The sequence below is a fragment of the Diplodia corticola genome, assembly GCF_001883845.1.
Source record: "Diplodia corticola strain CBS 112549 chromosome Unknown scaffold1, whole genome shotgun sequence".
Classification (NCBI taxonomy): domain Eukaryota; kingdom Fungi; phylum Ascomycota; class Dothideomycetes; order Botryosphaeriales; family Botryosphaeriaceae; genus Diplodia; species Diplodia corticola.
The window spans coordinates 1,371,080-1,386,567 of NW_017971480.1; the positions used below are offsets into that span (position 1 = coordinate 1,371,080).

The following is a 15,488-nucleotide window of genomic DNA, read 5'->3' on the forward strand; positions in this document are numbered from 1 at the left end:
CCTCGTCGGTCTCAATGACCCCGCGCTCCGAGTCCCGCGATCCCCGCTGACGCAATTCACACGCATAAAACGCGAGGGTGGAGCTCACCTCAGCCAAGCACACCTCAACGCTCCTATCCCTCACAGCAACAATGGCTAGCTACGAAGCTCCCGGGATCCCACCCAAAATCACCTTCTACACTTATCCTGATTGCCCGTGGTGCCAGCGCGTGCAGTTCATTCTCACAGAGCTCAAGATTCCGGTGGAGCGCATCATCATCAATCTCGACGAGCCCCGCCCTCAATGGTACCTTGACATCAATCCGGTGAGCAAGCGACCTCTTTCTGAGCATTTGCGTGCCGCACTGACACCCTAGCTCAGCGTGGTTTGGTGCCTGCCATCAAATTCTCCAACGATGTGGTCGTCAACGAGATCATATACGAATCGAACATCATCTCGCAGTTCTTGGTTGATCTACGCCCATCCCACCTGTTGCCCGCCTCCCTGGCCGACCCATCCGCCCCTCTGCGCCGCGCGAGGATCCAGTTCTTCATCGACACGTTCATGTCGAAGCTGGGCGGACAGGCCCGTGGGTTGCTGATTTCCGACAACCAGGATGCAAAGGTGGACGAGGTACTTGCCGACGTCGACAAGTTCGTCGAGCCACTGCTCGCTGATGCCGGACCATTCGTCGACGGTAGCAAGGAGCTGACTTATGCCGAGGTAAATACACGAAAGATCAAGCAACTCAACCTTGGCTGATGAGAGAAAACAGACTCAAGTTGCGCCTTTCCTCCTGCGTCTATACTCGCTGTCGAATGGGACCTATCTGCCCACGAAGCTCAAGTCTGGTTTGAAGGACTTGCCGAACTTCTCCAAGTGGGCTGCTGCAACGATTGAGCATCCCAGCATCAAGAGCAATTACAATGAGGCGAGCGTTGTTGAGCGGACCTCAAAGACTGTGGCTAAGCTCAAGGCCAAGGCCTGATTTCCTTTGGACGCGCTGAAGGTATTGAATGCTACATACCGTAAATTCTACTCTCACGTTGCACTGGAGATTCTCCGTATGAGGGTGCAAGCACTAGTCTAGACACTGCCATCGAGGTATGAGACCAAGCTTCTAGGAGAATCGGAATTGGAATTTCGTTGATACTGCTTTTTGGGCGAGGATTCCACTACCGCCCATGATACTTCTCTGATACGTAAGATACAGCCGTTACCGCTTTCCAACCTCCATGCTCTGTGCCATGCCCCGCAAATACACAAAGAATAAGCCCAAGCGTTACAATTGATAAGACATGTCCTAGTCCTGAACCCATGGTCACCATCAGTTCGAAGCACGACGCAGCCGCTTCTCACGATGACTCGAGAGCGCCGGCGACCCGCCAGCCTCGCCACCACGTAGAGCCAGCAGCATCTTTGCCGCTTTCACGTCCGCCCCCCTCGATACCTTCGGACTCCCCGTCTCGGAGCTAGTACCGTCGCACCGGGTCTCTGCCGCCGTCGCACTCCAAGCAGACACAGTCTCATCGTCATCTTCCTGGCTCTCGTGCTCCTCTTCCTCTTCCTCCTCCACCACCCTCGAGATCCGCCGTTTGGCAGCAAACGCACTTTGCCCAAACACTTCCTGCGGCGTCGGCGGCGGCGGCGGCGGCGGCAGGTAAGGCCGCGGCAGAAACGGCTGGTGCAGCATCGGCACCGCCTGCGCCTGCGCCTGTACCATCGGCGAGGACGTCGGACCCTGATGATGCTGATGATGATGGAGACGGGTTGATCCAGCAAAAGGCGATGACAGCGTCGGCGTGACATGCGCCACATGATGGTGGTAGTAGCCACCATTGCCATTACCGCCGATCGGCCCACCATTCACGCTCGCCCACTGCGCGACCTGGGTCGTCGGCGAGACTTGAGGCGACTCGATCCCGCCGCGGCGATACCTGTTGCTGTCGAGGTCGCTGCAGTACCCACTCTCGGGCGACCAGTGCGGGTTGCGTGCCTGATGCTGCTGCTGCTGCTGAAGTGGTGCCTGATACTGCGCTCCCGGCGACGACGACAACAGCAACGAAGACGACAATGATGACGACGACGATGAAGACGATGAAGACGACGACGACTGCGGCCGCCGCTGCTGCTGCCGCCTCAACGACCTATAGCCGTCGCTGCTCGACAACGGCAGCACCGCCGCCGCCACCTCCGGCGCCCCCCAAACCGGCGCCGTCAAACGCATAGCAGCCGGAGGCGAGCCAGTCGACATCGACGAGCGCCCACCGCCGCCTACAGCAGGAGGAATCCCCTGCAGCAGCAACACCTCCCCCTCACCATCCTCCCCCGCCATCGCCATCGCCGTCGCCGTCGCCTCCGCCGCCGCCGTCCACGCCCTCGTCTCCTCCGCGCACCTCGCCACGATGCCGGGATCGATCCTGAACCCGCCAAACGCCGGATGCTTGGGCGGTATGCACCCAGTAGCAGCAGCACCACCAGTACCACGACGAGCGTCGTCATCCGTCGCCGCCGTCGCAGCGAAGCCCGGCCCGAACAGCGGCGTCAGCGCGTGCCGGATCCGCCAGCAAAAGGTGGCGGCGACGGCGCGGGCGGCGGCGAAGGGCATCCAGTAGCCCTGGGCGGAGAGGGCGCCGCCGGTGATGCTGTGGCAGATTTCTTTGAGGCCCGGGTTGAGGGTGAGGACTTTGGCGGGGGTGGTCTGTGTGGTTGGGATGGGTTAGTGGGGGGGTTGGATGGGTTAGCGGGTGGATGGGATGGGAAAAGAGGGGAGGGGAAAGGAGGGGAAGGGAGGGGATGGGCTGACCTTGGAGTACTTGCAGCACTTGAAGAAGGGCGTGATGCGGACGAGGCCGATGTTGTAGTCCCACATGACGACGTACTCGTGCTCGTCGCCGGGGACTTTGAACGTGTATTGGAAGACTGTGGTGGGAGGGGCATTAGCGGAAGGGGGTTGGTGGGTGGATGGATGGATGGATGGATGGATAGACGGCGCTTTTGTTGTGTTGCTGTCAACTAACTCACCTTCGAACGCCTCGCGCCCGGTCTTCGCCAGGAACGACTTCTTCTCGCTGTTGTACGGTATGTGCCGCGGATATTCCTTGATGTGCTCCAGCCGCCGTGGAAAGATCCTGTATCGGTGCAGCTCGTACTCGTCGACGTTCTCGAACGGCGGGTAGCGCACCTCGCCCTTGGCCCGGCCCTTGATGAAGACGGCCGCCGTCTTGGACGGCTTCGGGCGTGACTTGGGAGGCGGCTGCTGCTGCTGCTGCGGTCGCTCTGGCGGCGTCGGTGTCGGCGTGGGCGACGTCGTCGTCGTCGTCGACAGGAAAGGGGACGACGGTAGTGAAGGAGAGACTGTTCCTCCGTGGTCGGCTCCGAGAGGGTTGAGGAGGCACTCGATCTTCATCATGGTGGATTGGGCTGAGAGGGCGCCGTGGACTGGGTAGGTACACCGTTTGGCGTGGTGGCCCTCGATGCTGGCTGGTCTCGGGAAGGTATGTGAGCGGGAGAGTGAAATGGTAAGACGGAGGAGATGCCGGGTACTGAAACGATCAGGAAAGAGAACACGGTAGGGTCAAATCCCCGACTGTGCGTGCTCAAAGAATGATGGGTAAGTGGTGTGCTCAGAGGAAGACCAAGAGTGAGGAACGTTGTACGAGGGACGAGGAAGAGCAGAGAGGCCTTATACAAGGAAGAGGGGGAGGGGCGGGAAACAACTCACCACTTCTTCTTCTCCTGCTGCTGTTGCTACCACTGCTGCTGTTGCTGCAAGTCAAGAGCGGTAAGGTACCAGAAGGCTGGCAGAAGGCTGCCAACAGGTGACCGAGCCGCCGTTTAGCGCACTGCAACGCCTGGCGCCACCGTCTTTGTTGGGACCGCGACGCGGGTGCGGGTGGTGCGGATGCCTGAGATCTCGCCCGCACGTACGCCCGCCCGCCTGCGTGCTGCTGCTGCTGCTGCTCTGCGTCTACGGCTCTGGTGCTGGCGCTGGCTGCTGTTGGCTCCTGCAGGGCGGCGGGTCTGGCGGTCGGGACGGTGCAGGCCCGCTTGCTCTCGGGAATGGACGATATCTCCTTTGCTTGGGCGATCCCTACCCGTTCGTCGGCCGGCCGGTCTCAAATCGAGTCCGAATTACTGGTAAAGATGGCTGCCGCGTACGTGGAGGAGGCTGGACCGATTGCCAGCCAGTTATGGTCTGTCTCTCCGGCCTTGAGCGCAGATCGGCTAGGAGGATTTCTCGCCTAGAGCAGACTGATCTGCGGTCCTGATGACTTTTGGGAAGACGTGGAGACAGCAGGATCTAGATCCAGCAGAGCTCCAGAAAGCTCACGAAGCGATGACGATGGCAATGCCCGATCTTATACCCGGCAGCCACTCGGGCTATTGCTATTCGCCCCGTTCCGTCTGCGCACAATCCTTCACCGGCTGCGGGCTGTCAAGGCTTGCTTCAAGAGCAATCTGAGGGTGATGACTCTCGTAAGAGTGGGTCTGATTGCTCTATCCCAGTCAGCTGGCTATGTACGCTTGTTGTTTGAAGAGGGATAGAGCAGAAGAGCAAGCGAGCGGTCAGAAAGCAGAGGCGTTGATCCGTCGGCTGAGGAAAGCCTCTCGTAACGTCCCGCTCGTCGATGGAGATGCGGCGCGCTGGGCACGGGGGCAACAGGGACAGGGCGTTGTTCGAGGCGGAGTTTCACCGCATCCGCGGGCAGCCCCAGCCTTGGTCTGCCTTTTTCACGCCATGCAGTTTTCCTGCACTGATCCGCCGGCCAGCGGCCAAGTAGCAGCGGCAGGCAGCCTTCTGCCCAGGAAACGAGGGCCCATGCGCCCTGCGTCGGCACCCTGACTAGCCCGCTTGCCCTGGCGCTGGGAAGGAGAGCGTGCTTCCATGTCCGCACACGGATCCTGCCGGGCTGGCTGGTCTGGCCGGTGATCATGCGTGGCAGGCAGGTCTTGCACCGTGGACAACGGCTCGGTTTACTCTTCTCCTGGCTGGCGGTCAAACGGGCCCATGCTCCCGGTCACGCTGTCAACAGTGTAATGAAACATGCGGCCAGCTGTCCAGGTGGAAGACGGTGAAGATTGGCATCATGGGAACACAGTTTTACATTATGGCCGATCCCACATGCACCATCTGCCTCTTCGCCCGCCAGCACACTGCAAAACCCATGCTCCCTGTTTGCAGAAGAAGTGACGGTCAGGGCTCCCACGGTGCGGCGCACAGTTGGTTGGCGGCTTCCAATCGGCTGGCGGCGTCGTCCTGCTCGCTCCCGCGCGGAGGGTCGCCCGCATTTGCCCCTGACGACTTCTGTGGCCGCGCCGCGCCCTCCATCTCTTTTCAAACGTGGGCTCCTAGCCGCACGGAGCGCGCACTTGCGGATGTGTGCGTTTGTACTGGAACGGATTGGGCATGCTCAATGCTGCTGCCCAGCCCGCACCACGGCTCAGAAGTGCTTCCCGGTTGGGTCTCAGACATAAATGGCCGGGCGGCGCGGGCGGGTCGACATGTTTTACCGGAGGACGGACTCGAATCGCAGGCGGGAAAGAAGCTGACTCCCATCTGGGGCTGCCCGCTCGGTGAGACCGATAGTGGTAGCCGTGGGGGTCGTGTGCGCAAGCGGACGGGCGGGTGCGAGGGAAGACGTGACCGGAGGGACAGCGGACGAGGCCGAATTCGAAGCACGACGACGGCCAGCGGTGAGGTTCTGCACCTTCGCTGATCTACATGATCATATCTCGCGGCCTGCAGCGCGAAGGGAGGATGCTTCATACTTGTAATCATGCCCCTTCCCTTGAGCCTTGACCGCTGCTCGCCAATCCGCGCCCGCCAGCACGCTCGAAGATGGCGGTGAGCTCACCGCCTCAAAGGCTGCCGCTCTGTCGTCAATCGAGCGGTGGAGTCGTCTCAACTGACCGCCTCGCCCGCCGAGAGCAGTGTCTGATGTAGGCTCCCGTGCCAAGCCAGCAGGCACACTCCTCACCGAATTCTGGAAGCCAAACGGCCGCGCCCAGCGACCACCAGCATACTTTTCCTCGAGCGGTCGTCGGGTCGTCCTGAGCAGCAGAGGCGATGAGTCCTCCGGCCGTCGTTCTATTTCTGTCAAACGAATCCATCCAAGTCATTCCGCGCTGCGCGGTCGAGGAACTGACTAGGCCGTTGTGCGGATTAAATTGTTTCTAGATGGCCTTCCCGCCGCAGCCGGCAGTGCCGTAGATTGTGCCACGCTGGTCTCGAGGCTTGGTGGTGTGACCAATTTCCGCGCATGCTCCGCTGCCCGCTCTGCCGTGGACGGCCGTCCTACGTTGTCCAGCTCATCCCTCCAAGGACTCTCCCCGTTGCCGCTGTCGCCCTGTCTTCATGGCCGGGGTAAAAGCAGCCAATCGATGCACTCAGAAGCTGGCTGCAGGGCAAGCAGTGCGACATTCGCGGCCAGTGATTGGATGGTTTGACGCGGGGATGGATTACTTGGGCTTGGTTCGCCACAACGTGCATGGAATATCTCGGCTGCATCCGATCAAGTCCTCGTCGTCTGCATATTTGTGGAGTGCAGGGCGCCAGGCATGGCATTGCAAAGTGCTGTTGCGCGGATCAGCAGACAAATGCTTCGACGCGACAACCGGGAGAGAAGGTTACATGCGGACAAGCATCGTGGCAGCCAGTGGAACACCCGCCCACTGACACTTTTTGGCCGCCTGCCCACATCCCCGGCTGGTCTTGGTCGCCCTGTCCCTCGCGCAACGCGTCTGCGCTACCCCAAGTCACGCCAAACGAGCTGTCAAAAAACCAATGTAGGAGATAAAACGGGCGACACCGGCGCACAACACGAGGACACTGAAAGCGTTCATGCGTATTTCCGCTGTCCGCCTCGTCGCCGTCCCCGCTCCCGCCTCGACGTCGCCTTTCCCATGCCCCCTCCCCCCCGGACTGCACTCTTCCGCCTCCTTTTACAAACCACATCCGATCGCGTGGGCCACTCATTTTCCAACAAGATATTTCGGGGCCCTGAAACCGCCCTGCGTCTCTTGTGCGAGTATCACAGCACGGGCCGGAGGGACAGTCATACCCGATCTACCACCTCGTTCTCATCTTTCTCCCCTCCCCCTTCCTCTCAGCCCTGCACATGACGCGGCCGCACTCGACTTGTCAAATCGCCCGCCCCGCGCGCGCCGTGCCGTGCCGCGCCGTGCCATCGGGCGTGGGCATCGCTGCTTGGTCCGCACGACACACGGGTGCCTGTCGTGCCTCGGTGACGGATAGCTTTCGTGATGACTGGCCGGCGGAGGCAGGGCTTTGGAGTTTCGAGGACAACGGCTGACCGGCTGGCTGGCTCGCTCACGGGCATGGATGCTTCGCCCCACGGATCGCACGCGACAAGGGGCCCGGCTACCACCTGCTGTGCTGCTGCGGAGGGCAGGTCGAACGGCAACGCCGGGGGCGGCATCGAGGCAGTGCTGGGCTGAGTGCGGGTTTCGTCTGCCTGCCCGTCTGGTGAAAAATAGACATGTCGGCGAGTACATGGCTGTGGTAGTTGAGCGCACGAACAAAGGCGCAGTTCACGAATCAAAGGCAGCCTTCATCTTTGCCAATTCTGATTCGATCAAGGACTCGCGAGAGAGGGCCGCTGACGACCAGTAGTATCTTTTCCCACCACTTGCAGACTATTGTCTCTCTCTCACAGGATCCCTGCGCTGCTGCTGCTGCATCGTCGATCCACCGTCGTCGAGTCACTCACTCACACGGGGGCCGCCCATGACATCAACCGTCAGGAGGCCGCCCGCCCTCCCCTGACTGCAACACCACATTCAGCTATCACGAAGTTCGTTGCAGCGCAGCGTACCCCTGCTCGTTCCTAGCCCTTAGGCTACGCCTTCCGCTCGCCCCGATCCCTGTCTTTCCCTTCTCTGGAGACCGACTTGCCTTCCCCTCTCTTTTCCACCCATTCTGACTAATCACTCTGTCTCATGTCCTTCGAAACTCCCGCCCGCATCCCCCCCATGTCACACACAGCTGCCACCGCCGTGCGACCAACAGCAACGAGTCCCAGTCCTTTAGGCTTTAGTTTCCTTTTCCGTTTCCACCTTTTCCCCCCTCCTCATACCCCGAAACCGACCCGCAAAGACACGGATGAAAATGGAAAGCAGGAGGCAGTTGTAGGACGGGCCGCGGGCCCGATGGCTATTTTTGTCTCTCCCGCTTCTTTCCCTCCCTTGGTGGTTTATTTTTTCTCTTGTCTCTTCGGCGCGGCAATGCGAGTGTGCGCGCCGCGCGGCGCCCGGTTTTTGCGTAACCCCCGTTTCTACCTCCCCTTGTTTTTTTTTGGTCGTACGGGCGGTTGACAGGTTTCATCACAACCGTCTGTTTGGCCAAGAAGGCGGGTTTGGTGCGACTTTGGCGGGTGCACGTTGTTTTAGGCTTCTCTTTCTTTGTTCTATTTATTCTTAAGCTTTTTTCAGAGAAGCTTGTGGTTGGGTGGCTGGCTGGATGATTTAATACGGTGTCTGCTTTGTTTTTGTGGGGTTGTTGCTTATTTGGGCGGGGTCATGCTTTTGGTATGAATTTGGTCAAAGCACGTGAAAGGTGACCATATGGGACTTCCAGGTTCTATAGACTAGCAAATCAGATAAGAAGAACTTGAAGACGCGGTTGTGTGACTAGTAGAACGGGAAGCGTTTCTGAGCTGCTACATGGTCCGTTTAGAGATACCCAAGCGAATACAACTACTGTGATTGAAGTGTGCGTTTTCATGGCAACGTCATGTCAGGCCATTTGCAAGTCTGCTGGCTGATCAGTGTCTCCCGAATGAAAGCGTTCTGCAGCCCGTTCTTTGGATCGTTTGGCTGCAGGAGAGAAGAACCAATGCCAGGAGGGGCCTGCAATCATGCGCTTCCAAGGTACGTTGCATATCTGGATAAGATGTCCTCTAGGACAATGAGATATAGCAAGCATTCAAAGCACCTCAGTCCAAGCCCTCGGGAATAGTATCACATCAATATATCGAAAGGGTCACTGTCCAGACAGCTCGATGCAGGCAGCACGCCAGGTCCCCCTTCCATTCGCCCACCTCTCTCCCACTCACCCCAATCCATCACTCGCGACAACGGAGCGCAATCCCAATAACTGGGAAACTCCCCCACCCGCTCCCGTCACGGCAGCACGCCTCTGCCAATCGTCCATGGCAGCCGGGGGGTGTACCTACAAACAAAGTCACTTCGCCGTCGACCTCTCAACTCGGATAGAATCAGGGCCTAGGGCGAACGAGAGCCACTACTCGTCCAGTCACTTCGTCCACGTGCCCCTTTTTCGTCGCGCCGTCGTCGTGGGTGCAAGCAAACAATATTTCCCTTGGTCTTCCTTTTCTCAACAACTTCCTTCCCGTTGGCAATCGTTCATGTCTTGCCTTCTGATCCAATCGTACCGCATGTCTGCCCCTTCCGCTGGCGGCACTAAGAGGGGGAAGGTATCGTGCGTTGGATGGGATGGGTGATGTGGCGTCCCGCGTCTGTTCGGTCGATCGCATGGGACGCAGGGGTGGAACTTGGAAGCTAGCTGGGAACGCGCTGAGTTGTTCGTCATGGGGTCAGTTGATCGACGAGAGGCGGGAACTATGGCTGCTTTGGTGAAGGGAGGCGAGCGGGAAGGAAGATGATGGAGCAATCAGCGAGCGCGTCGAAGTGGGAACGCGAATGGGGAAATGTGTCCAGGTGTAGTGGGCAAACTGGGGCCGGGAAAGCCTGCCCCCCCGTCGCGCTCATGGTTCTGAGAGGCTTTCGTCTTCCTCACTATATTCACGGGCTCTGTGCTGCACATGATGCGTACTTTCGTTGCCGTGAAGACTTCGACTGTGGAAAGGTTGGTGGGTAAGCGTTCAGGGCGGTGGGGAGCTAGGAGGCTGTCGGCCGGGCGGCACCGGAGTAGGCGGTGTCGGGACCTTAAGTATTACTTGTTTCCGACTGAAACATGACACTGAATGGAATCGGAAGCTTTGTATATCATTGAACTGCCTTGCTCGTGGAGGGGATGACTCAAATACTAGGCCACGTCATTCGTGTATGAGCATTTGTCATTTAGGACCGCTGTTCCCGGACGCATGCAATGCTAAATCAACCAGCGAGGTTCTCGTGGTTCCGGGATATTCTCACTGTTCTTGAGAGTCGAAACCTCTTTGGTAGTCATCTAGCATGTTCACCAAGATTTTGCTTGCGCCAGCCAACTGCAGCAAGGGACGTGATTAGCCACTGTTACACTTCGATCAGTCTCAACCTAAAGGGATGACAACTTGGAAACTGTTGGAGCAAAGGAATATAATACCTCTTTGACGTCATTGGGTGATGTGCTGAGATGATTCCAGCATTGTTCTCTCGTGATGGCCCCATTGCTCGCCCCTTATCACCCATGTTACGTCTTCACTTGAGAGCATGCAACTGATGGCTGTGATGATCCATTGCCGTCCCCCTTTCTCCTGGCAGGGTTCAGTCATCGCCAAGTTCTTTCGCCGCTCTGATACGAGGCTTTTTCAGTCCTTGGAGAAGACTGGCTGCGATAGTCGCCAATCGAAGGAACATCAAGCTTCCGATCTCACGAGTAAGTGTCAAGTGAGGCATCGGACTTAGACCCGCCGATCTGGTGCGTGGTTCCGAGGCAATGGTGGGATTCATCACAACCACCACCAAGGCGAGGTCTTCAGGGGAGTCCAGGTACCCGGCCACACGTGGCGAAGGATTTCACACCGCTGTAAGTTGACGATCGCATATCCACAGGGCTTCTGCAGCCAAGACGATGGCGCTACTATCCTTGCCGCGAAGGAGTGGCAAGCTTCGTCACCAGGAGATGGACCCGGGTATTTGTCAAATGGTCAAGGCGAGGACGATCATCCGGCGATTCCGTCAAGGCTTCTGTATGTCAACCTCGTACTCGCGGCAAGTGCCCAAGTCCTTGGTGTTGCGACTAGCAGTCCTTATCTCTCCCTCGCCCGTTGGCTTCGCGGCCCAACGACCAGTTAGTTGCATCCGGGGCGGACCGGGCAGTCATTCTGATCGGCGTGGGTGAAGTCGGCTAGGCGGCGTGCTCCACCGGGGCGTCCGGTGCTTGTTCCGCCCCTCTTTGCTCGTCGGACATTTGGACAGATTGGGGGCGAAGAAGTTGTTGTTCTCCTGGCGATCGGTCCACTCCACGACTCGCGCAAGCGACGGAGCACGAACGTCATTTTCATGCAGGATGCGAGCATCACAGACCATTGCTACGCCGCAATCAAGCGGGAGAACAAAGATTTTGCAGCCGCTCGCCCCGCCAATGGCCCGGATGCATGGCTGCAATCACCGTTGGTGCTTTGGAGCGAGCCCTGCTGGCACAACCAGGACCGTCTCCAGCGGGTGAAGTCTGAAAGAAGTTGCAGATCCCAGGCGAGGAGCAGGGCAGACAGAGGCCTTGGATGTTCGCCAGTCCTCGGATCCGCACAATCAGACCGGGACGAAGCCGCTGTCACCGCAGTGCCCCGTGCGGGCCCAGGACGGTCTCACCGCCGACGTGCACCCACTGTGGCTGTCTACATACGCAATGGCTTGTACTAAACGCTTGTGTCGCAAGCCTCTGGCCGTCCGATTAGGCATTCTCCCCTGTCCATCCGGCCATCTTCGTCCCCTTCCAGAACCTCCAAATCAAAGATTGCCCGGGTCGCCGGGCCTGCACCAAGCGCGCGGTCTTGCGGAAGCGGATGTATGCTGATGCCGGCAGAGGCTGTACTGTGTATAGTGGATACGCTTGCCGGGCCTCGGTTTTATCGTGCACTGTCGAGGCTCAGGAAGCGGAGGCCGAGAGCGCACACGGCTCGGGCGGCTTCTCTTCAGGGCACAAAGTCGCGAGATATCGAAGCCACACCATCAATGCAAAAGATGTTTGTCGACACATGCTTCATGCGAGGCACGAAACAGCAGGCAAGGCCGCGGGCCGAGGCCCAAGAGGAGGCGACTGCGCCGCATGGCCAAGAGAGATGGATGTCAAGTCAGGGCCAGGGTCCTGGCCAGAGTGCCACGAGGGAGCGAGGGAGCGGCGAAGCGTCCAGATTAGCGGCCGCCACCAACCCTTAGCGACGTTGATGCTAGGGAAATCCGTCAGCCGGCGCCCCTTAAGGTTTCTGACGGCTAGCCGTCCTCCCCGCAAAGGCGCCTGCGGATCATGCACCGGCCAGGGACCTTGGGCGGAAGGAGCCTCATCTCCGCGACGGCTGCCCCCTGCATCCCTGCACACCTCAACATCACTTGCCCGTCTCAGCACAAATCTCCGAAATGGGCTGTGGATGCAACTGAGCAGCCACGCAGCTTCTCGCCGCGCTTCCTTTGCCCCGGCCGCCTTCTCGCATCGCTTTCCAGCTTTCCAGCGCACGGGGCCGACGGACAGCCACTGCGGACGACATGGGAATTATCGACTCGACGATCCGTCGGCGCGCCATGCTGTCCTCGTGCAAGCCATCGACGCCCTCGGCCAGGGTCCTGCTGCCCATCTGCTAGCCTGCTAGCTCCAACGTCTCTCCCTCCGGCCCCAGCGGAGGCGGCGGCACAGGGCGGGAGCCACAACGTCGCGGCCACAGGTGCCAAAGCGAGCATAGCACGCCCGCTTTAACACGCAGCCCTACTTTCCGAAGGGCGCTAATAGCTACAGCTCGGCCAAAACAGGAAATACATGGCAATCCAGGCTCAGTATACTCTCCCTGGGCCGTCCCCGCTGCCGTTGTTTAAAACGGCCCGGCATGCCACCCTGAACCGCCTCTCTTCACCAAGGTCAGGTCTTTTCCAGAGATTCCTCCTTGATCAAGCCAGCAAAGGGTGAGTATCCTCGATGCACCAGTCCACGATGCAGACGCGCTGACCCGATTCGCCGCCAGGTCATCACATTCGTTTTTTACTTCCCACCCAACCCAGACCCAACCATGCTCTTTCCCCGCATCCTCGGCGTGCTCGCCAGCACGCTGCCGCTCGCGTGGGCGGTCGACCTGACGGGCTACGAGTACGTCGTCGTCGGCTCCGGTGCTGGCGGCGGCCCGCTCGCAGCCAGGCTGGCCATCGCCGGGCACAAGACGCTGCTCATCGAAGCGGGCGACGACCAGGGCGCCAACGAGAACTACACGATCCCGGCGTACAGCGCCAAGTCGTCCGAGGACGAGCTGCTGGCGTGGAACTTCTTCGTGCGCCACTACGCCGACGACGACCGCCAGGCTCGCGACTTCAAGACGACGTGGGCGACGCCCGACGGCGGCGAGTACACGGGCGTGGACCCGCCCGAGGGCTCGACGATCAAGGGCACGCTGTACCCGCGGACGGGCACGCTGGGCGGGTGCACGGCGCACAACGCGCTGATTGCCGTGTACCCGCACCAGTCCGACTTCGAGTACATCTCGACGCTGACGGGCGACGCGTCGTGGGGCCCCGACTCGATGCGGCAGTACTTCACGCGCATGGAGAAGAACCAGTACCTGCTGCCGGGCCAGCCGGGCCACGGCTACGACGGCTGGCTGGCGACGGAGAACGCGCCGCTGAGCATCGTGCTCGAGGACCCGCAGCTGCTGTCGCTGCTCACCGGCGGCGCCTTCGCCCTGGGCAACCTGACGGACAACCTCTTCAACATCGGCACCCTGCTCGCCGGCGACGCCAACGCCGACACCGAGTCGCGCGACAAGGACCCGGCCTACTACCAGATCCCGCTGTCGACCAACGACGCCCACCGCACCGGCTCGCGCGAGTTCGTCGTCGCCGTGCGCGACGCCACCAACCCCGACGGCTCCAAGCGCTACCCGCTCGACGTGCGCCTCAACGCCTTCGTCACCAAGGTCACCTTCGACCAGGACGTGTCGCCGCCGCGCGCCACCGGCGTCGAGTTCCTCGACGGCGCCCACCTGTACAGCGCCTCGCCCCGCTCCTCGGCCGCCAACAAGGGCACCCCCGGCACCGCCTCCGCCTCGCGCGAGGTCATCGTCGCCGGCGGCGTCTACAACTCGCCCCAGCTGCTCAAGCTGTCCGGCGTCGGCCCCGCCGACGAGCTCAGCAAGTTCGGCATCGACGTCATCTCCGACCTGCCCGGCGTCGGCACCAACCTGCAGGACCACTACGAGATCTCGGTCCAGGGCACCATCGAGAACAACTTCACCGCCTTCGACGGCTGCACTTTCCGCCTCGACGACCCCAACGACCCGTGCGTCGACCGCTGGAACAACCCCGTGCTCGGCGACCGCGGCATCTACTCGTCGTCGGGCCTGGCCGCCACCATGTTCTACAAGTCGACCGCCACCGCCGACGACTCGTTCGACATCTTCGCCTTCGGCGGGCCCGTCAACTTCCGCGGCTACTTCCCCGACTACTCGTACAACGCCACCATCAACCACAACTGGTTCACCTGGGCCATCCTCAAGGCCCACCCGCGCAACACGGCCGGCACCGTCACCCTGCGCTCCGCCGACCCGCTCGACATGCCCGACATCGTCTTCAACTACTTCGACACGGGCAGCGGCGACGCGAGCAAGGACCTGCAGGCCCTGTACGAGGCCGTCGAGCTCGCCCGCGACGCCTTCGACCGCCAGCTCGTCCCCGTCACCGAGACCCTGCCCGGCCCCGACGTCCAGACCCAGGAGCAGATCGAGCAGTACGCAAAGGACGTCGCCTGGGGCCACCACGCCTCGTCGACGTGCCCCATCGGCGCCGACGGCGACGAGATGGCCGTGCTCGACTCAAAGTTCCAGGTCCGCGGCGTCCAGGGCCTGCGCGTCGTCGACGCCTCCGTCTACCCCCGCATCCCCGGCACCTTCACCGCCGTGTCCACCTACATGGTCGCCGAGAAGGCCGCCGACGACATCATCGCCGCTGCCAAGGCCAACTCGACGACTACCGCGTCGTCTGCTAAGTTCAGGCTGCGCGCTTGAAAAGCGAGAGAGAGAGGGAGAAACGCGCGGGATGAGACGCCGGCTTTGACTTAATTCTGGAAACCCACGATCTTTTTTTTTATATTTACTACAATATTAGCAATTGTATATATTTGTCACGTCAGGGAAGGGACATACGTCCAATACCACATACCATAGCCATGTCTTCAGCGCAGCGCAAATGAACGCAGCTCTTATTCAACAATACACACCAATCAAAAAACATTCTCAAAATAAAACTTACCCAGTGTTGGTGAAATGTATGCGTCACCCCAAAGGATTAGGGATGCCATGAGCTGGTTTATATCGATGGTGAAACATCCGGCATTGTGGCAAGAAGAAAATAGACGACGTCTCTTCAAAGAAAGACCGCAGATATTTCGATGGTGAGAATCGAAAGGGAGTCGACTCGTCGTGCAAGTCCATCCCATCCGTACATGGTCAATGATTCTGGATTGACTGATTTGAGAACTTACATAACTCTTCCATTCTCTTCCATTAACAACGCCCAGCAGAAGCGCGCGCCCCGCGCAAAGCTTCCCGATTAGGTACGGCCGCTCAGCGGCGCAAGCCCCAGTTTCCCACGAGCCCGAACTCCATCA

At 60.0% G+C, this 15,488-nt stretch overlaps 3 protein-coding genes across 3 annotated transcripts; 2 read left to right on the plus strand and 1 right to left on the minus strand.

The window, feature by feature from the left end:
- Positions 1-131: 131 nt before the first annotated feature.
- On the plus strand, positions 132-968 carry BKCO1_1000433 (glutathione s-transferase; the record flags this gene model as incomplete). Its single annotated transcript, XM_020269830.1, has 3 exons — positions 132-305; positions 362-703; positions 756-968. 3 exons carry the CDS (start codon positions 132-134, stop codon positions 966-968), a joined length of 729 nt encoding a protein of 242 aa, XP_020135041.1.
- A 339-nt stretch (positions 969-1,307) lies between these two features.
- On the minus strand, positions 1,308-3,392 carry BKCO1_1000434 (apses transcription factor xbp1; the record flags this gene model as incomplete). The annotated part of the gene is made up of 3 exons (XM_020269831.1): positions 1,308-2,681; positions 2,787-2,902; positions 3,005-3,392. The coding sequence occupies 3 exons, from the start codon at positions 3,390-3,392 to the stop codon at positions 1,308-1,310; spliced, it is 1,878 nt and encodes a 625-aa protein (XP_020135040.1).
- Positions 3,393-12,903: 9,511 nt separating this feature from the next.
- On the plus strand, positions 12,904-14,886 carry BKCO1_1000435 (choline dehydrogenase; the record flags this gene model as incomplete). The annotated part of the gene is made up of 1 exon (XM_020269832.1): positions 12,904-14,886. One exon carries the CDS (start codon positions 12,904-12,906, stop codon positions 14,884-14,886), a length of 1,983 nt encoding a protein of 660 aa, XP_020135039.1.
- Positions 14,887-15,488: the final 602 nt, after the last annotated feature.